The sequence below is a fragment of the Aulonocara sp. 'chitande type north' Nkhata Bay genome, linkage group LG7 (genome assembly GCF_057382095.1).
Source record: "Aulonocara sp. 'chitande type north' Nkhata Bay isolate Kocher_YH1m ecotype deep benthic linkage group LG7, A_spYH_male_GT1.1, whole genome shotgun sequence".
NCBI lineage: Eukaryota > Metazoa > Chordata > Actinopteri > Cichliformes > Cichlidae > Aulonocara > Aulonocara sp. 'chitande type north' Nkhata Bay.
This window is the reverse complement of record NC_141350.1, coordinates 52,419,187-52,442,051: the sequence shown is the minus strand read 5'-3', so window position 1 is coordinate 52,442,051 and position 22,865 is coordinate 52,419,187. Positions and strand designations below refer to the sequence as shown.

Below are 22,865 nucleotides of genomic sequence, written 5' to 3'. Positions count from 1 at the left end.
AGTCCATCAACGGGGCTGAAACGGACCGACACACTCTCGCTTCCACACCGCACATCGGAGATCTCATTTAAAAACACCCCCCAAAAATCATGCAAACTCCGTACAGAAAAGGTCTCGCCTGATTTGATGTGATTGTTCCAACCAATGCACCATTATCCCATAACTAACACTACAGCTGGTAACACCCACAGATGTATAATCTTTTTTAAAAATCTATTAATCTGTCTCCCAAGGAGCATGTGTAATTTAGGTGGACCCCAAATTGCTGTGGCTCAATATAGCAGATTTTCCCCACAAAGAACTGCAGTAGCAATACTTGTATTTCAAACTGTACAGGGTCTAGCAGCTTTATTTTAGTGGCAACATTCAACATTTGAATGAAATCTGAATGAGACTCATTTTAGGTTTCCAGCTGGGAGACAGACGGTAATGACGACAGCTTCCAGGAAGACGAGGAAATGAATTATGGATAAAGTTCTAGATTAAAAAGAGAAAAAAAAAATCACAGCCCACAGTCTAATAAGGCCAGTTTTATCTGAACATATCAGAGTTTACAGTACCAACATCTGCACGCAGCATGGTGGTACACTGCACATATGATGACACAGCAAGTTTAAACCCACCATGAATGAAACCTGACGAATAAAGAGCACATGCGTCTATTCCACGGGCAGTTTAATAGGTAATAATAAAGGTGTGGTTCAAGGGCAGCGTCATCTGAGTTTATTTATTCAAAAAATTACTAATTAAGGAAAATATGCTTGATATAAACTGACTGTGTAGCAATCAAGTAAATTTAATTTGACAGATTCCATTAAATCGCATATTTTACATTGCACTTGTGCAACAAAATTACACAGAAAATTTACATGTAACTTTTTTTTCCTTTAGTGTAGGAGTCAGTAATGTGTAGGTGACCCAGTACTTTTGTACACATAGTGTTCAGACCTCAGATTACAGACTACAGATTAAAAGGTGGTGCAGCATTGTGTGTTTACAATTCGCAAGTTAGAGAGCCACACTTTTGGGCGGTTCGAAGTCTGATGTAAAATTGTTTTTGTCCAAGACAAACAAATGTAAGTAAAGAGCGACTGAGGTACTTAAATGACCTCCACTCCTTAGTGGTACAAATGTTGAGGGTGATGGATTAGTATTGGTATGTTTATTAAAACTACTCTCCACATATTGACAAAAAAAGAAGGCTTAGAGCACACCACAAAGATCACAAATGAGTATTTTGCACTGCTTTACCTTTAAAGAACGCTATATTCATCTTTAATGATACTCTAGCTGGTACTCTGGAGTCCAAAGACTGAGCTGAGTTAACTTGTGCAATAGGCTGGCAAGCTATACAGGGATCTATACATGCATCTTCCCATGACGATTGAGACAAACTCCTGAATTAGTTGTGAAAATGACTGAATTAGCAAACAGTGTATGTTTATTCTACACGTCCATTTCCTCCCACTCGCTCTGTACTGGAGTGTTAAATAATGGCAGAAAATGCCAAAAGCAATATAAAGAATTTAGGCTTACAGACTCATTGCTTTTTTGTTTTTTGTGTGTTTTTAGGGGGTAGCCCTAAATTCAGAAATTACATAGTAGTGATTAGTCATCCAGCGGGCAAACATTGAAATGGCTAATTGAGTTTGATAACAATGAGCATTGAGTGCAGTGAGAGTACAGCTGTACTCACGTGTCCAAACATGTAATCTGAAATACACAGAAACACACCGAGAAGATTATTACACACAATCTGACACACGCAGCGCATGCACAGAGTGTGCCCTGCAAAACATGTGTTCAGTAATTGGATGTCATAATTGTACCCTCTTCTGCCCCAAACCTAAAAGCCACATACACAGTGAAACCACCTCTTTATCCTGCTGTCAAACATGTACTAAAAACCCCTTTTGTTGTCTGTGATTTATGACTCTTCCTAATTACACAAGTTTTTTTTTTTCAAGGACTGGGTAGGAAAGGTAAAGGAAAGCTGGAAAGAGAACAACAAATGGGTGCAGGTGGTTTGATTTCACAATGATCGGAGCTTCGAAACAGGTATGATCAAGACAAAAGATGTTTATCTTGAATCTTCTCTGAATCATGATGTTTGGGATTTAGGAAGTCAACTGATGTATGAATTTGTAAATCCACGTATCTTATTTTTATTTACATTTATTACAGGGTCTCAACTATTTCAGATTTGTATCATTCAGAAGTAAAGACGGGCACAGGCTCAGTCATCATATCATCAAAAGACTCTGAAAATCTGGAGAAATCTCTGTGCGCAAGGGACAATTGTATTACGGCACATTTTGACCAAACAGTTCATTCTTCAGTAAATACGTCACAGCCCGCAAACGTACAGAAAACTCAGCATGTGTCATACATATAAAAATAAAGTTCAAAATGAAATCTGCAAAGAGTTATGTGCTACAAGAAAACAAGCACTGGAGCAAAGTTTATCAAACACCACTGCTGAGTGGCACACTTCACTGGAATACACACCAAAGATTTAGAAGGTCAGAGAGGGAGAGATAGCAGAGACACTGAGCAATACTGGAATTCTATTATGCCTTTAGCCAGAGCGGTGGCAATTTATCACAGCAGTCAGTCCCTATCTGCAAACATCCTTCACTTTCACTTCTTAAGAACACTTAATCAGCTCCCAGCCTGGGCCACTAAATGCAAAGATTCTACAGATTTTACGTTTTAAGTGTTCTTTGCCGAAAACGTCTGCTTTGTGTCTGTTTTGGATTGTTCGAGTGTTTGTAAAAAATAAAATAAAATACAGAAAGAAATTATAGAAAATTTGACGCCCTGAAAAACTCAGGTCAACAAATCTGCAATCAAGCGGTCCAACAAAAACAGGATCTACAAATACAGCCAAGTGCACTGGTCCACATCACTGCTGACCTCCACCCTCTTACGTTTTTCCAGTCCCTCTTATTATCTGCACCGGTCCTTGTCTGGTGCTCTGCTTCACGCATCTCCCTCTCCAACGACTCTGCCAACTTAGGAATGCCATTCTAGCAGTCACTCCATAACTCTTAACTCAGTGTTCCAAGTAATCCCTCTCCTCCGGCTGTTCTGAACCTACTTCCTTCCCCACAGCTGCTGGCTGGCCCAGCTTGCTCTAATAATAGGACAACAATGAACGCCGCACACCCGGACACACAGCATTGCACTACTACTTCAGAGCGGGGGGGTGGGGGGCACTCAACAAAATTTAGTCTAAATTAAGCTCTGAAAAAAAAAAGGCAAAATTATTTATGCAAACAAAATAAAAGTAAATGGTTAATATCTATCCTCAAAAGTGTAACTATCTAAAGTGTTGACATTCTGCCCTTATGTAAGTGGATAAAAGACTGAAGCATGTAAACACATGTTGGTGGAAGAATGATGATGAGGCTGCACATTCAAGTAAAGCTACTATCTTACTAGGACACTGTAATCACACAGGAGCTGATAAATGAAGACTACACATGGCTAAAGTAGTTAAACACCACCCTGTGCCTTGCCACAAGGTGGTAGTGGAATGAGAATATTCCTCCAGTACAAACACACAGAGACGCATACAGACACATACAGAGGTGGTGTATAAATGTATAATTTATATTACACGGCTCTATCAGGTAAAGCAGCCCCCAAGAGGCGTGCACAAACGCCTAAAGAAAGGGAGCCGTTAATCAGAACAAAGAAAATCTGGAGAAGCTGAGATTTGAACTGATTTTTCCTGTTTTCATCTACTGTCGCCCCACTGCTGGAACCCCAGCTCGCAATCACATGCTACAGGTCCTTTGCAGCAGTACCGCAAAAAAAAAGAAAGCGTAATCTTTCCTTTCCCACCTATATTTTGCTTCTCTCTCTGACAGATCAGTCTGATAATGATCCTTGCCTGACATGTGAAAAGCTTCCCTCCACACACCTCCTTTCCTTCAGCTCCCCCCACTCCAACCCTCCAACCATGCGCCATTCCACCAAGAGAGCAATCCCACACTCACAAAAGTGGTAACTCTACCCCCCTGTTCTTTTTTTTATTTCTCCTTTCTAGCACAATTATGAGGCAGTGAAAGGAGAAGAAAAAAGCGTGGCGCTGGTGCTCACCTCAGACAAGGTCCCACAGCCGCTGGGAAAGCAGAAGGAAAATCATCTTCAGTCCACTCGCAAAACCAAGAGCAACAAGTAGTAACTCCAGAGATCCCTCCTCCCCTCTCTCACTCTATACTTCACGCTTCCTTGCTGGGTTTTGTCCGTCTGCTCTGAACTTATTAAGGCTGCAGTACCTGCAGCGGACTGAATAAGTATGTGGCCATGTGTGTGTATGGATGTGTGTATATGCGTGTGTGTGTGTCTGTGTGTGTGTGCATGTATGTGTGTGTCAGGGTGCGAGTGAGAGTGTGTATGGTCTGGTGGACTCCTACAGGGGTATTGACTCTTTCTTAGCAGGGTTCAGGTCCTCCCCCTTCTCTCCCAGACTCATAGAGGGAGGAAAAGAAGCACACACACACACACACACACACACACACACACACACACACACACACACACACACACACACACACACAAACATAATCACAGGGCAGGAGAGTACTCTTTCTTTTGTCACCTATTCTCACTTTCCTTGAAATATCTGTAACTCCCTGCTCTGAAGCTCCCTTTCATAGGGGAAAGCAAGTGACATGGAAATGTTTAAGTGTGTGCGCACACTGGTGCACAGGGAATGCCGCTGTGCCTCAACACCCGGGGCTGGGAAGGAGGAGGTGGAGTTTAGAGCTCGGAGAGCCAAATTCCTACCCCACCTCCAACCAATCAGAGGCCTTGTTGTGGCTGACCAAAAAACCACGGGGCCAGGCCGGGCCTCACTACCACACTCCAGCTTTAAAGCATTAGCTGAAGTTTGGCTGGGCACTCAGCAAACCTCAGCAAAGGTGTTGCTGATGATGGTGACGATAATGACAACAACACTTTTTACCCTGTCGGATGCACAGGAAAAGTCATATTTTTCCATATTGAAGCATAGTTCAGGCAAGAAATCTGTACATTGCATAAAAGCCACTCCCAACACATATGGCATACATTTACATCTACAAATAAGTCAAATCTGTTTCCTCTCTGCAGGAGATAAACTTTTCAGAAACTAGTCGGCACAGCCAAACTAAACGCAGCACAACTCACTATAAATACGAGAACCCCACTTTGAAAAATTTTCCCTCTCTCTACCCACAACTCCCTCCCTCCTTCCCCACTAAATAACAGCACTCTCATGTTTCTGCTCTTGTGCTTGGACAGGCATTTGTCCATAGAAACAACAGAAGATTCCCCCCACTCCCACTCCCAGCCCCCTCCTTATATTCACACTTCTTCTTCTGGCCACTTTACCTTCTTTCCTCACTCTTCTCTCACCACATCTAGTCACACTAACTAAAGCCTTAGGGGTGTGTAATAAGAAAAAAGAAATCATGTGAGGCTTTCAAAAGCGCCTCTGTGCTGCTGAATGCTGTGCAAAATTTGTGGTTGTGCTCCTTTTTTCTCTTTTTTTACAGTATCCCAGCAAAATAAACCTATATTTTTGTTTATTTTGTAATGGGAGGTAAAACGATTTGTGCTGAGGATTTCACATATTTGCGGTGACAAGATGTTTCCTCAACTGAATTGCTGTTAAATTAATAGCTAAGCCACCCGGGATTACAGAAACACTTTAAAGTCAACAGGTTAGGATGCAGTGATGACAGACTGCTGCATATTTGCTCCACTAAATGCAGAAAGATGCTGACTGGTCTGGTACACTGGTGCCCGGGCAGTCTGTGACAAATATGACTATTACTTTCACATGTTTCATCTTTCTTAGCCCTCCACAGTGCAACGATAAAACTCTCTAAGACCTCATGTCATTGAGCTCATCTTTGCTGGTACTGAACAAAAGCACGCTGATGAGTTATTTGACACATTTGGCATGTAGCAACTTTTTTTGTTGTTGTTTTTTGCTGCTTAATGAATTCCAAATTTCCAAAGCAGTTTTTGACAATTAGTGGTGCTTTTTATCCATATTGCCCCCACTTTTGCAAGCTACATGCAATGTCTCACAGGCATTTGCAGGTTTTAAGCTTTCAGTATCCAAGAAATTCTAGCTAAAGCTTGCATGTTTAAGTAGAGCATGTTTTGATGAGGTCTAATCTCCCACTCGTCAGGCAACAAACGGGAAAAACCAGGGGGTGAAATGCGAGGGGTGGGGTGGGGGTGAGAGTACAAACGGGAAAGACAGAAACCCAAAGGGTGAAATGACACAGTGAGTACTTTGGTATGTAGGCTATAGAGTTACCCAGGGACAAAAAGTGAAGCACTGAAGTCCACTCCTATTGACAACTTGGACACACCTCTCCTTTTATCTTCCTGTTTGTCTCCCTTTCTGTCTCCTTAATCCCTCAGCCCCTGTCACTCTGTTTATGTTCCCATGTGTGTGTGTGTCTGTCTAGGAACTTGTAAAAAGCTATGGGCATAAACAGTGAAGACCGTGTTTAAACCTGCGTCTTTGTTTAGTCTATGAATAGATTTTTGACATTTTTTTTTAGCACCACGTGTAAGTTGGGTTCACAGCAGTACAGTGAAAAGCAACAGGGATTATTCTGCTGAAACAGACTGAAGAAAATAGCTGCAACAATGGAGAAAAACAAAATAAAGAGGAGAGATGAGCCTTAAGTATTACTTCTGTCATTGCATATTCCATTCGACGCTCTGGTACTTTAAAAAAAAAAATGCTGAGGCACAACTTAATGCATAAACAAAACCGACATTACTCTCTTCGGGAAGCTGAGTAAGAGAAAAATTATCACATAAAGCAGTCGGCTTACATCAATTCAAATCAGTTTGCCTGGGTTAAGATTGCCTCTCGCCGACAGCGGCACAAAAGAGACAACGTGTGTGTTTTTTTAGCTGGAGGAAGAGCTGGACGTGGGACGGCCAGGAATGCCAATATCTGCCATTTTAGGGACAAAGGCAATTGTGTGGAACACGTGGGGTCAGGCTGCTACCGTGTCCACTGGGCCAGCAAGTGCTTTTTGCAGGAAAATACCAAAGGGAATTCAACTCCTACAAAGGCTTCAACTGGAGCAACTTGTGCACCAGCAGTTAAACATACATACCATATAACATCCAGACCTCACTTTGATTAGTAGCAAAGTCAATCATCTCCCCCCAACTGTTTCTGACACTATTGTTAGCTAGAGCCCAACCGATTTATCGGGAGGCCGATAATAGGTATTTTCTGATTTATCACTATTGACATTTATGACAGAAGATAAATACAAATGAAAAAAGGAGAAAACAGATGGGAAAAGATCCTTCAACAATATTATGAGGGTGTAGATTTTCCACCAGAGGGACAGAAAGTGAAACAACTTCACTGTTGGGCACACAAACACAACAACCAGCTGATCTCAGCAGAATAGGGGAAAATAATAAATAAGAACATACAACAAAGCTTGGAGAGATCATTTTAGGTTTCATATATATCAGCTTTTCAATATCAGCTTTTTAAATAATCTAATATCGGATCGGCACAGGGTTAATAAAGGGTTTTGTGAGTTCCAATAGATTTTCCTGTACAGGCTGTGGTCCGCTGGCCTGGGCTGCTACACTGATATTCACTGTTTTTTGTGGATTTTGAAAACTGCATTCAACAAGGTTTGAGCAGAGAGCTGTATGTTTGATTTCAATTGATGTCTTTTACTCTTGATGTTTACTAACACCACAGCTGGCCTTGCATCTGTCAGAAATCACTGCAAAGCCTAAAACAATAGTTCAAACTGACCAGGTTAGCCTGCAGTACGCTGCCTGGTACATTCAAACAAAATTAGCATACCTAGCATCATTCATTTAGTTATAATTCACTTAGTTTTAGGTTTACAGTTTATAAAATTTTACTCGCTGGGCAGTCCTTACCTTTGAACATAATCTCTCATCTTCCATTCACATCCTCTCTTTCTTATATCTTTCTACATCTCTCGCTGTTTGCATGTTTTTGTTTTCTATCTGAATTTATCTCCCGTTAGCATGTGCTGCTCCTCTTCTGTAGCGCTAGCTAGATGCCAAAGCTTTTGAGACTTCTCTACTATTCAGTTGTGTGCTGTAACTGTAAACAGGCAATGTGATTTTGCAGTACTTTACAGCCAGCACAATAACACTTGAGTTGCTGTTGTGCGTTTCCACCCTTTGTTTTCCTGAAAAAGAAAAATGAATGAAATTCTAAAATCCTCTTTACCGTGTTGTTTCTTCAAACTATCAAAGAAGAGGAGCTGTAAAAACCGAATCAGAACAAATTGAACCTATTGGGTTAGCACTATGAGAAAACCAAAGGCAATTATAGTCTATTACATATTACAAATCATTATTATTATTTGTATACTTTGTTTACATGGTATATTACTATCAAGAAGGCAAATGAGAGCTGTAAGAATCTGAATTTAACTGAACTATAAAAGAAGCTTTACAGATTCATAAAGTTTTTATAACAGAATCTTCAACATCATTATAAAGAGAACCTCATTAACCCTTTGGAATACTTGAGACATTACTAACTGAATTTCTCATGAACTTATCATATACACTGATTATCTCAGACATTGTTACTGTTGTTACAACGTATCTTTTTTTTAATGTCCCCGTGACTGCTCTTAGATCTTTTACATACAGTTTACAGCCTGTGACACTTCACTTGATTTGAATGTAAAGATAAAAACAAAGGATTTATAGTGAATACCTTAAGTTGTATGTTGCTGCTACTCCAGAGGTCTAATTTTAGGCTCAAATAATCGGATTTTCCCACCAGCACTGGCACTGAAACACGTGCTCCAGTGGATCATGACAAATCTGTAACTGAGTAAACCAAATAAACAATAAGGAAGGATAAACACAAATTAAGATCAATTTACCTGAAAAAATTTGAGAATCCTACTTTGATTATAGGGGGGGTGGGAGGGGAGTTGCCCAAGTGTGCCATTCCTTGTTACTTTAGCAGTTACTGTTCCCGTCACTCAGTCAGTATTTTCCATTTCTCTTTCCTCGGCTCATTCCCTCGCCACTCTCGGCTTCTCTTTTGCTCAGTGTGCTCCATTTACAGAAGATTTACAGAGACATGAAAAGCATACAACCAACATAAATTTGTTGTGAGCATGTAACGCGCTCACGGCTGCACTTGACTCCGTTCCTGGCCCTTGCAGTCACTTCATCTTAGACACACATCACACACTTCAAAAGCAAAACACGCCACAGATTCGCACACACGTGTACGCACGAACCACACCAACACACTTGTCATCTACACAACACGCTGCAAAGGCATCATCTAGATTTCTACATTAGCGTTCCAATTTTCCCTTCTTTTTTTTTTAACCCTCTGTTGTCTCAGACAAGCTCTGCTTTCCCTCTGGTTGCAGTGCTCTGTTGACTGACAGTATCCCATCAGGGAGGCTTTCTGACAAATGGGGCCAGATGGAGTCGTGCCACTGTTGCTGCAGGCCACAAGACAGCTCTCTGAGGTTATTGCTTAGCTCAGCTTTTACAGTGTTATTTATATACACCATATACACCACCAGACTAGTTTAAGTGTTTGATTAACTTTTCATGTGTGATCTCCTGTGTATAACTCTGAAACGTTTGGTTAACACTTAACCTCTAGTTATATATATATATTCATATATATATATATATATATATGTATATATATTATGCAGCTATTCCTTTACCGCTGTTTACATTCCAAATAAAAGCTTCTTTTCCCTGATGGTCTTTTTAGGAACTTTAGAGGCTCACGGCCCTGACCTTTCCATGTCCATGTAAGACTAGAGCAGGCAAACGTCATTAGGGTGCCCTCGCTCACATTAACCAAATGGAGTGCTTCTAGCGTCCATCTACCACCTGTTGTGTGTAACGTCTTAGAGAAAGCGATCTCAAACTTTAGTTTCTGCTTCAGACAAATGTGGAACTTTTTAACTGGGCCTGTAGCCACCAACAAACACGCCATTTAAGGCCGGGAGATTGCAGAGCATATCTGACGCAGTAATGATTTTGAATCAGCGTACAGATTTTTACTTTGGTGTTACTAATGACATGTAAAATGACTTAAAGAGTCTAAAAACAAGCATGATAGAGAGAAAGCAAATGGGAGGATACAAGTGTTAAAGATCTGCCAAATGGTCCTCTGTGGTTCTATTCTATGAAGAGGCAAACTGTGCACTGCAGCAGAAGAAGAAACAAATGTTTGTGGCATGTCTTCTGCTGAACGTCTTGCTCACGGCATCGCAAATCACACTTTTAAAAAAAGTGTGCATATAAAAGTCATACGGCGGCTATAACGTGTGATTAGTTTGGATTTCACTGTAGTGAAAAAAAATGGAATTGTCTTTTAGGAAAATTATTAGCAGCAGCATCTCAAAAAGCACAGAGGACACCTGACTGCTCTGCTCTGTTTGTACAACAGTATTCACATTTACAGCTAGGAAGGCACCGGCCAGTCCAGTACCAGCTCAAACAGCTAGATCTGTTATTGGTGAGTAATGAATAGATTATCCTCAATCTATGGTGCCAATCTATTTATTTACGCTTTGTTTACTAAGTTTACTGAACAAGCAGCCGGTCACCAGAAGTGCATGAGAAAGCCAACAGTAGTGGGTCACTAGTCTGAAGGTATTTCACGTTCTACATTTATGCATATATATATTTTTCAAGTTTCCACTAATTTCAGATATAACCACAAACAGTCAGCAAGTGATTTTGATAACCAAACAGCTCCATTCATAGTGTTGCTCCAAGTCTTTCCCTCACTTCCTGTATCTAAGTCTCAGCACTTCACTAACATAATGAGCTGTCCTCAACTTGATTACTGTTATTTTTGCTCCACTCCCTGTGCACATGCAGTGAAACTGAGAGCAGAGGAAAGAAAGGAAGGAGTGCATAAAGACTCCCACTGAGCAGAATTAACACAAATGCAAATAAAACAATTCATTTCTCTATCTTGGTGCTGTGGTTATGCATTATTTTAAAAACAGATTAGCTAAGTTAATGTGTATACTACAATGTATTTGTATTTCACTATCATTGAAGAGGTGGCTAGATCCAAATATCGATAGCACTGAATCCAAAGCTGGTATTGGTATCAGATTGATACTTTGTTTCTATCCTCGATGTTCAATTTGTAGCCCACTGAATTGTTTTAAATAAAAACATAGTTTAAAAACGCTCTATGAAAATTAGGCTAAAAGTATCTGTATCAGTATTGGTATCAGATCAATACTGGCCATGTGTTTATTTGGTACCAGATCAATGCCAAATTTTGGAGTATTGCACAGTACTAGTATTTCTGTATTTGGAAAGCAAGATTTAGGCTCTTCCTCTCTTCTCTCTTCCTTACAGTGAGGATTACAGCTTATTCATTTACGATGACAAAGGACAGGTATTGGTATTGGATCTTTTTATTGGTATTTAAACCTAAAATGTTGGAACAGTGTGTCCCCTTTTGCAAGAAATACAGCAAACATGACACTGACTTCTTTCAAAGCACCACCTAGTTAAGTTTTATACAGACAGCTTGAAAAACTTTCAAGCTCAGAAGACTCAGCCTTTTCTTTGGTTTCAAGGTCTTTTGTTGCTCGGTTTTTTCCCTTCTTTTTTTTATGTTGTACTATCCATTATGCAATTATGCAAATACCCACAGCAATCTTCTTGTGTGGCTGCACAGCTACAAATGTGTGTGATGGTTTCTTTTTTCACTTCAGAAACATTCACACTATTCCCCACAGAAAAAGTCAAATATACTATTAAGTGTGGAAGCAGAATCCCATCATAAGCAGTCAATTGAAATGCATTCGTGGAGAATTTTAAATCCAAGTGTGAAATGCAATCAGCTCGAATAGATACAATCTGGATCTGGATGACGCAAGGTCTTAAGTTACAAAGCTATATTCTTTTTTTTTCTTCTTTTTTAAAAAAAAAATACATATGTAGTCCAGTACCAATGAGAGGTGGACAACTGTGGCTATATTTGAAGGTAATGCCTGGTTTTCATTTCAAAATAACATCAGAGGCTCTTTAGTTAAGAAACACCTTTGCCACAACACGCAGCCTGTCATTTGAAAACTGCTCCTGATATTCTTTTCCTTGCCAGCTAATCCAGTGGCAGGTTGAAGAGGTGCTCCTTTGTTTATACTTTGGCTCTTAATGACAGGCTGTCCGATAGATTTGGCTGCCCTAAATTATAGTATGAGGTCATCATGTTAAATTCTCAATATCCAGAAATCAAAGCTGACATTTGTACACAATGTGACATAGTCTTTGTTCTTACCTGAATAGAAGGGTAATGGTATTAAACATTAAAGCCTCTCTTTGTAACTTCACTGGATAATTTGTAACATTTATCATTTGCCATGACAATAAAGGGTAAACCATTTATTATTATACTTGTAAACATAAGGATATAAATATTCTTCTTCTTCTTAATGTTATTATTGTTTAATTATTAATTATTTATTTGCTATTATGATGTAATTTGTATTTTTGTACCATATAGAAATGCGATTATTTTTTAATCTTCTAATAATCATTAAGTAATAAAAATTAATCATTTATGTCACAATATTATCATTCCCTACTGGTGGGATGGAATCAGCGAGGCAGAAGTTGGTGGTAAAGAATGCTATTACCTAATATAGGCAGCATAAAAGGGCATACCTAATGGTTGCAAAAAGACTTCTGGTTGTGAAGTGAGCTTCACTGACTCATTGACTCGTATTGTACTCCTTTCACAATGGACACATGTTGACAACTAACTCTCCCTTGAATTGGGAGCGTTAAGGGAGGGGTAAGAAGATGGCTTGAGGCTTCACAACCGAATTTCACAAAAACAGCGGGTGAGATTATGATCTCTACCAGGCCTCACAGATGAAGCGTGTGAGATACAATGATATTATTTGGCATTACTGCATAAGCATGAGAAACATATAAAGCACAAGGACAACCACAGCAGTCAAAGTTGAGGTTTAGAAAAAACCTAGCTTGTCTCAAGTCTGCTACAACTATGTGAAGCACATGGTTGCAGCAGACGGCTGCCCCTCCCTAAGCCTGGTTCTGCTGGAGGTTTCTTCCCGTTAAAAGTGAGTTTTTCCTTCCCACTGTCTCCAAGTGTTAGCTCATAGGGGGTCGTCTGATTGTTGGGTTTTTTTTTGTATTATTGTCGGGTCTTTACCTTACAATATAAAGCACCTTGAGGTGACTTTGGTTTTGATGTGGTGCTATATGAATACAATTCAGTTGAACTGAATTTAATATGAAGTCACATAAGGTCTGTATAGTGTGGGTAGTGGCATTTCCAGTGATAAAATTCCCCAGAGGATCCCACTTGAAGTGTATCATTTAGTTATATACAATCATCAAGAGCTGAAAAAGAAAATGACAAATTGCAGATGTTTTTCCATAACTGTTGGATTTTTCAATTAGCAACTGTGCTCAAATGAGTTTGCTATATCAGACTCAATTAGTTCACAACAGTAACTGAATTTAAAAGTAGAAGCTGCCATTGGTTTAGTTCAGTGAAACCAAAGAGAAAGTCGATTAAAGTGCAATACCATGATGACTCTAAAGGTGCGAACCCACCACCACCAAAAGCACCCGCCAAACCCCAAACTCTCGTCAAGAAAAAATTTACTTCACCGCAGTCATCAACATTTTTCAATTAAATTACCTCCTTTTGATCATTTTCTCCAGTCAGGTTTCAGTCACTAGCTCCACTTTCTCATCATTCACATGAGAAAAATTATGTGACAGCTCTGCAGGTTTACTGCAAGTCCGGTGTTCTGGGACAGCGTTACCCACAACCTTAAATCTGAGTCCTTGAAACTTTGACACAGCCCTTTTGGGAAGTGGGACAGAATGACCGCATATTGTCTTTCCACCAGTTTTTGGCCTTTTTTCAAGATAGTGTCTCATTTATTAAAACCAGATTACAAGTGTTAAGCTGACAGCCCAGTTCCTAAATTTGCTCCTGCTGTACCACCCAGCTCCAGTCTACTAGCGAGGTTTAAGCACATGACAATAGGAGTAAGAATAAATCTTTTATTAAAAGCCAAGCATTTTTAATGACAAAGCCCACAGCACTTTAAACCATAAAACCACAGCTCTGGATGGTATATTTAGAATGTTAGTCAGACTATGGGGTCAAAATGGAAAACAAAGAGAAAGCCCACTGTTTTTCAGGAATATCAAAAAGCTCAGCTGGTCCAGTCTCCCCGTCTAATGTGAGACAGGTTAAAGCTGTATTTTGTCCTCCAGTACATGAGCAGGCGTTCAACCTTTCTCATCTAGGACAAAACATGCAGACCTATTTACATGTCAATGAAGGCCATGGATAAGGACTCTCTCTCTCTTTACTTCCCTTCCTGAGACCTCCACTCCTCACCGCATGCCCCTGCTATAAACTAGCACAGTGCATGTATTTATTTGGATGCCTAAAACGGCAAGGCTGCTTTATACTAGAGATGGCACGATACCACTTTTTTATGTCCGATACCGATACCGATATCATAAATTTGGATATCTGCCGATACCGATATGAATCCGATATAGTGTTTTTTTAATCAACAAAACTGCTTTTTTAAATATCTTGCTGCATTTTGTATAAGTTCATACTCAAGTTTAAAACAACAACTACACTAAAGCTATTCTGTTATACCTGTATACAAAAAAAAATATTTCATAGTTCAGCAATACTGATCAATCTAATAAACTTAGACCTACACCATCCTCCCTATTCTGGTATTTTAAAGAGTACTTAGCGTAAATATTAAGCAACCTAACTAATAGGGTTCCAACTCCCAGCAACAACAAAATTAAATAAATAAAAAATAGGGAACCACCCCTCACGCGCCACCTCATGATGCTTAATCGACGTAATCAACCTTAATTTGATGCAGTGTGAAAAAAAATGCACAGAAATCAATTATTTTTCAAGAAATATTAAATAGATTCAACATCTTTCTTCAACAAAATTGCAGACTGCACAGATGGTACCTTCCCAAAGTAAAAAGTACTATAGCTTACTAGGGTATATATATTAGACTTAATAGTCACTATGTACAGTAATTGACTTCTATTCATTTTACATCAAATTAAAACTTTGGGTGTCAGATAATTATTTATTAAAAGCTCGACATTTTAAATGAGAATAAGAAAGAAAAGTATGTCTTTGTGCCCCCTTTTCCCAGTTAATGCCCTATCGGCCCCCCTGGCTAAACTTTGCTAGATCCGCCCCTGCACAGTTACCAGCCGTCAGCTACGTAGAAAAAAGATCCTGGTGTAGAAATTAATATTAAATAAATTCTAACAACAGCTGATCAAGCTTAAACGTGCTGCTGTTGTTCAGCCGCTGGTTTGCTCTTTCTGGCGCAAAGTGGACCAAAAACAAACGAGAGACAGACTCGCGACAGAAAAGCCGATCAGCTGATTTAAGCAGTTTCACGATTGAAGTAGCAGCCGGAGAGCCAGAGGCAGTCGCTTGTTAAGCTTAACGTGGGAATGCTTTACAAACATTCAGAGATGGACTTACACACTTGCTTTACTTCTCTCGGGGATAACTTTGTCGGAGATGAAATGCCAGGTTGCTAGCGAAGCTCCACATGCTATCCAGACCACCGACAGGTCCTGCATGCCACAGCTGCTCTATCACGTGATGCATACGTTCTGAGGTGAGTTACGGCGTGTTGCAAGTTTTGTGAGGTGCTTTCGTGATATTTAATGGATCGGATTACATTTTTTATTTTTCTCCGATATCCGATCCAGTAATTTAGGTCAGTATCGGACCGATACCGATACGTAATATCGGATCGGTCCATCTCTACTTTATACTCATTTGCTTTACATTGAGTTATAATTAAAAGATGTGCCGACCTGATCGGGAGCAGTATTATGACTTATCCCATCATATCATGACAGATAAATGTGTTTTTTGTCTATATTTAAAAAGCTACTCTCCTTTATGACAGCTGCCCTTGGTAGAAGATAAATACACAGGGACACAGGAAAGTGACAGCCCTTTGGCTATGTGCACTTCTGCAGTGCTGGCATGTCACAGGATGGATACATAGACTTACTTTCAACATGACCGATATATAAGGCACCTGAAAAGAAATAAGTATATACTGACTTCAGTATAAGCTGGTGGCAGAGACAAAGCAACGACATGGAAACTCTGGGGAGCATCTGCTGAGAGTGAGAGTGGTTTCTTTAGTGCTGAAAAGGTCAAAAACTTTACTGGGGTAAATTTAAGCACGGGATGAAACTACAAATATGAAATCCATGGAAAAAAAAGAGTTGCATTTTTTCATATATATGTATATAACAGTAATAGGTCTGACTATTGATCTCTTTTTATTAGCTTGTCTGGTCCCACTTCCACCCAGTGCTATTTCATAAAGTAATACATAGCATCAGCATTTCTCTGCTTTCTGCCAACAGAAATGGGAAACAGGTAGATTCAGTCACAGATCAGTCCCATAACAATCAGACAGTTGCAGACAAGGACTCTACATCTACTTTAAATGTAAAATACGTAATGCAGTGGGTACAACATGTAAATAATAAGCTTATACTGTATAAATACACTACTCTTAGACTTGTTGTGTGCGTGAAAGTGTGTGTGCATGACAGATGAACTGAAGCCTGCAAACCTCGAGAAGTGTGAATTCTTCCTGTAGCTTGCAAGCCTGAAGTGAGAATGTAATTGGACGATATCAGATTATTGCCTTTCCTACACCAACTTTTCCTTGTATATTAAACCTTTTGAAAGGAATGTGAGGAGAGTGCGGTTGAGAGGAGACAGTTGATGTTAGAGCAATGAAGCTGGCGTTTTATCTCAAGATAGAGCTCAGTGTTCGCGCTTATTTCGGTTCAACTTTTACCAGAAGTTTTGCATCTCAAGGGATGGATGAAAATGCCAAAGTTTCATCTAACGGTTTTCTTTCCCCCTTTTCTTTGTCTTTTCCTTCTCTGTCGTGGCAGACAGCCCAGTGCATAAAGCAATGTGGCTTAGATGCTGGCAAAGGGAAACTATGGTCTCTTGGAAATATGCTCTCTGTTGACTCATTCTGTTAACCGCATTCTTCATCAGCAGCACAGCAGAGTCCTTCCCCGTTGGTCATGAAGACAAAACATCGTCTTTTCTGGCCCAGTTAATAACACACCAATTTTTTTCCTTCTCCCTTTTCTTTTTAACTATCTAGTTTAGGCTCTAACATTTTGGAGTGGTGGAAGAAAAGGCAGTGGAAAATGAGGGGGAAGAGAGAGAAAGAGTGGCCTACAGTGCCGTTTCGATCCCCCTGGATTTATTTGTGTACATAACTCTTTCTCTTTCTGCCCCCCCTTCTCTTTCCCTCTGTCTCCTGCTTTCATTTGTTCCTGCTGCTCTGTGTTTTTAACACAAACACCCACATGGTACAACCACTATACAGCCTTCAAATATTCAGATTGAAATATCTCGGTGCATTTGAGATAAAAAAAAAAAAACACCAAAAAAAATTAACTGGTCCACCCACGGACCTCACATATTCCACGTTTAATTATTCTATTCAAAGACCGAGAAGAGAGCTTCCAGCTGCATGAAGCTCATACCAAAATGCAGTCAACAACTGAAGGCAAATCCCAGAGAGAATCAGCACAGCACAGAGGTTTGAACTTGCTCACATACAACAAAGCCAAAAGCAAATCCTGCTGAGACAAGTAGCGTCTTTAGCAGGCAGCCCATTTCATCACATTGCTATGTAACGCCCTTCACCCCTTAACCCCCTCACTCAGAAGAATAGACTGGAGTCCCATTCATCACTGACCACTGAGGCCCTAGTCAACAGCTCAAGAGCCAAGCGAAAAGCCTAGTCATAACAGAAAGCTGACAGGAAAAGCAAGTGACCGAACTCTCTTTTACATATGTGCCTCAACTTTCTTTCTTTTTTCCACTTAAAGTATCACTTCCATCATTTCTCATCTTTTTTCCTCCCACTTACCATCCTGTGCCTCTGGATGATTGCTGGTGTCAGTGTCCATGTTAAATTCACAGAGCGATGAGCGCTCGGATCAACACACCCATATCCTGAGGCAAAGTTTACTCGATAACTCCGCTGCAACCGCTGGAACTACAACTGCAAGTCCTGTTTTATCTCCTCTGCCAGTGCCGTCTCTGCTCTGCCGTTCCCCCCCCCCCCCCAATTCGGAGGTGCTGCCGCTGGTATGGCCCCTGCAGCCTGCCAGCTCAGCTCAGGCTTCCACCGCTGTGTTACATCTGTCTGACTGAACAACCTCTCTGGAGAGCAGGCAGAGAGAGAAAGAGAGAGAGAGCACAGAATGGGAGGGAGGAGAGAAAGAAGCAGTTTCCACACAGAGAGAGAGAGAGAGAGATACGGGTGGAGGGAGTGTTGGTAGTGTTTCCACTTTGATCAATATTACACTTTATATGTATTTTCTCTCATCATTAAAAAAGTAACAAGAAGTTTGTAATATCAGTTTTGGAAAAAAGTACTTGCTTATAACTCTGGAGTTATGAGTGGGCGCAAAACAGCACATTTAAGTTCAGAGTTCCTGCACCATTTAAAAAAGTCATACTGAATGTTTTTAAACGTTGCTTTAAGACCTACAAACATTCAAATTCCAATAAAATCAAGAAGTGTCAGAACTATGTGTAATATTATTGCCTCTACATAACTACCAATCTCCTTCTTTCCACACATGACAGTAAAATTATAAAAATGTTTGTATGATCAGTGGTTTTAAAGATGTTTGCTCATTAGGGGTTTTTCAACCTAAAGTTGAATTTTGCATTTGTAAAACTCCTTATATATTTAATATTACAACCTCAACTTGGCAAGTGTATTTTATTTGAATAGGAACCAAATTCAGTTTTCACCGTTTTACATATTTAATCCTATTGCTGTTCTGTTTAGTTTGATTAAATCTACTTTACATCATCATAATGAATTTTCTTAATGATCTACACATATCGCACTTGAGCCACCTCTCTCATGTTCGGTGTCACGTCTTTGATGGATTTGTCCTAGTTCTTAAGGACTTTCAGATGCTGTTCATCTCCTGTAGATAGATTTTTAAGTCTGCCACTTCCTCTCTTGCCCTCTAGTTGTCCAGCTTCTTCAATTTTTTAAGAACTCACTGCACACCATGCTGAGATATGCCATATTTTTGCACAAACAACAGCTGTTTGAGAATCATCCATCTATCTGTCCATCCATCCTCTTCTGTTAATCCAATTCAGGGTCACGGGGGTGTGTGGAGCATAACCCAGCTACCATAGAGTGAGAGGCGGGGTACACTTTGGACAGGCTGATTGGTCAAGACCACTTTAAAAAGAAATTACAAGAAAGTCTTGATCCAAAAAAAAAAAAAAAACCCATAAAGAAATTTGAGGTGGGTGAGGGTTGTGGTTGTAATGAGTAGTTATTTGGGTTACTGTTGTCTTCCTTTCAGGTTGAACCAGTTTGGCAACTGTCAGCTGACCTCTGGAATCAACAAGGCAAATTCTGTGCTCACTGGATATTTTCTCTTTTCCGGACCATTCTCTGCACACACTAGCTATGCTTTCAGTACATCATCAGTTTCTGAAATACTCAGACCAGCCCGTCAGGCACCAACAAGCGTGGCAGATTCAAAGTCACTTAAATCACCTTATTTTTCATTATGATGCTCGAGTTGCAATTCAGCAGTTTGTGTTGACCATGTCTACATGCCTAAATGCACTGAGTTGCTGGCATGCAATTGGCTGGTTTTATATTTGCATTTCAAAGCAGATGAACAGATGTACAAAGTGGCCGTTGAGTGTACATGAACCTATTTCTATTGCAGAAATAGGTTAGTGTACAGCAACAGGATGAGTCAGCACCTACACTGCAATCGTTTCTGTTCAATCCTTTCAGCATAGCAATTCAACCAAATGGAGCCATTAATCTCTATACATACAGCACTTGAGTTTATCTAGTTTATATAGCTATGGGTTAAGAAAATATATAGAAAGATATAGCTGATCTAAAATAAGATGAGCTATATCTCCACAATATTTCAGATGGTTTTTATTTTAAGGCAAAATAATCAAATACCAATCAGCCCAATGTCAAGTGGCACAATGTGAAGAACACTGTCACTTTTAGTTAATAGTAGCTAATTGTAATTAGACACTCTGTGAAGAAAAATGACTTGAGGGACTTAGAACACATGTGATTCAGTATTTGGGCTGTAAGGCTTGTATAAATCATTCAGCAGCCTTTGGTCAGTTATGTGGTTCTACTTAATCCTATCTAAATGTTACAGCTTACAGCAAGAAAAAAGGAGGAAAATAGGGCAGCATGTGCCCAAGAACCAAAAGTTGAGAACTCTTCTGAGGCTAAAACTTTCACCTCTATGAAATTAAGCTCAGTTGTTCTGGTGGGAGCATAAGAAGGCTCTCGCTCTTATGGGTGTTTGTGCAGAAAACTCGACGAGTTCAAAAGAATAGAGGCGGCAGCCACTCGCTATTCAGTCTGAGGATGAGATGAGACCGCTCTCTGATTTGTGTTAGATTCCTATTCATCAAAGTGAAGTTTTTATTCATCACACTGCTTGTTTAGAGCTCGTGTCACACAAGGACAAGAGAGGTAGGGACCTATGCCAATGAATAATTTAGCAAAAAATAGACGGTGAGAGTGTTTGTAGTGTTGTGATGTGGATCAAGATTAGAAAATGCTACAGGTGCAAAACACGCACACGCGCACGCGCACACACACACACACACACACACACACACACACACACACACACACACACACACACACACACACACACACAAAATCCAGCTTTAAAGGTTACACACTGATTAAAGCACATACAGGGAGTGCAGAATTATTAGGCAAATGAGTATTTTGTCCACATCATCCTCTTCATGCATGTTGTCTTACTCCAAGCTGTATAGGCTCGAAAGCCTACTACCAATTAAGCATATTAGGTGATGTGCATCTCTGTAATGAGAAGGGGTGTGGTCTAATGACATCAACACCCTATATCAGGTGTGCATAATTATTAGGCAACGTCCTTTCCTTTGGCAAAATGGGTCAAAAGAAGGACTTGACAGGCTCAGAAAAGTCAAAAATAGTGAGATATCTCGCAGAGGGATGCAGCAGTCTCAAAATTGCAAAGCTTCTGAAGCGTGATCATCGAACAATCAAGCGTTTCATTCAAAATAGTCAACAGGGTCGCAAGAAGCGTGTGGAAAAACCAAGGCGCCAAATAACTGCCCATGAACTGAGAAAAGTCAAGCGTGCAGCTGCCAAGATGCCACTTGCCACCAGTTTGGCCATATTTCAGAGCTGCAACATCACTGGAGTGCCCAAAAGCACAAGGTGTGCTTTTGGGCAGAGACATGGCCAAGGTAAGAAAGGCTGAAAGACGACCACCACTGAACAAGACACACAAGCTGAAACGTCAAGACTGGGCCAAGAAATATCTCAAGACTGGTTTTTCTAAGGTTTTATGGACTGATGAAATGAGAGTGAGTCTTGATGGGCCAGATGGATGGGCCCGTGGCTGGATTGGTAAAGGGCAGAGAGCTCCAGTCCGACTCAGACGCCAGCAAGGTGGAGGTGGAGTACTGGTTTGGGCTGGTATCATCAAAGATGAGCTTGTGGGGCCTTTTCGGGTTGAGGATGGAGTCAAGCTCAACTCCCAGTCCTACTGCCAGTTTCTGGAAGCAGTCTTCAAGCAGTGGTACAGGAAGAAGTCTGCATCCTTCAAGAAAAACATAATTTTCATGCAGGACAATGCTCCATCACACGCGTCCAAGTACTCCACAGCGTGGCTGGCAAGAAAGGGTATAAAAGAAGAAAAACTAATGACATGGCCACCTCGTTCACCTGATCTGAACCCCATTGAGAACCTGTCGTCCATCATCAAATGTGAGATTTACAAGGAGGGAAAACAGTACACCTCTCTGAACAGTGTCTGGGAGGCTGTGGTTGCTGCTGCACGCAATGTTGATGGTGAACAGATCAAAACACTGACAGAATCCATGGATGGCAGGCTTTTGAGTGTCCTTGCAAAGAAAGGTGGCTATATTGGTCGCTGATTTGTTTTTGTTTTGTTTTTGAATGTCAGAAATGTATATTTGTGAAAGTGGAGATGTTATATTGGTTTCACTGGTAAAAATAAATAATTGAAATGGGTATATATTTGTTTTTTGTTAAGTTGCCTAATAATTATGCACAGTAATAGTCACCTGCACACACAGATATCCCCCTAAAATAGCTCAAACTAAAAACAAACTAGAAACTACTTCCAAAAACATTCAGCTTTGATATTAATGAGTTTTTTGGGTTCATTGAGAACATGGTTGTTGTTCAATAATAAAATTATTCCTCAAAAATACAACTTGCCTAATAATTCTGCACTCCCTGTATTACTACTTGCTTTAGGAATACATTTAGAAACCCTTGTGTCAGTTTAGGTTTTTGAAGTGATCAGTTTATTTTTTCTTTTTGCTCCTGTACCAGTGAACAAGAGTCATTTACTATTAGTTTTCACTTAGTTTTGAAGACCATCATGTTTCTGCTGCAAATCTGCACTCGATAAGGTAACATAAGTTTTTTTTTATCATGACTCGTTGGACTTAGATTGAAAGACTTAGATCGGTTTTGCAGTAGTAGCCATTTAATGGGTTATGAAAATTATGCTGTCGATCTAAAATGTAAATTGCAGTTGATTGCCAGTACAATTACTCTCTGCATTTAACCAATTCACTCAGAGAAGCAGTGGGCAGGCACCAATTCAGCGCCCGGGGAGCAGTGTGTAGGGACGGT

The 22,865-nt window shown here is 40.2% G+C and overlaps 1 protein-coding gene across 5 annotated transcripts in view; it reads right to left on the bottom strand.

The window, feature by feature from the left end:
• Positions 1-22,865, bottom strand: part of dab2ipb (DAB2 interacting protein b) — a 207,042-nt gene that overhangs the window by 152,010 nt on the left and 32,167 nt on the right. The window contains exon 1 of one of the 5 annotated variants that reach the window (XM_086301222.1): positions 18,042-18,227. The exons of 3 other annotated variants lie outside the window; for them this stretch is intronic. In XM_086301222.1, the coding sequence (XP_086157348.1) occupies positions 18,042-18,081 (40 nt within the window). In that variant the 5' untranslated portion in view covers positions 18,082-18,227. Of the gene's footprint in view, positions 1-4,107; positions 4,374-18,041; positions 18,228-22,865 lie in introns of those variants that run through there. One more of the 5 variants, XM_086301224.1, reaches the window with a different exon arrangement.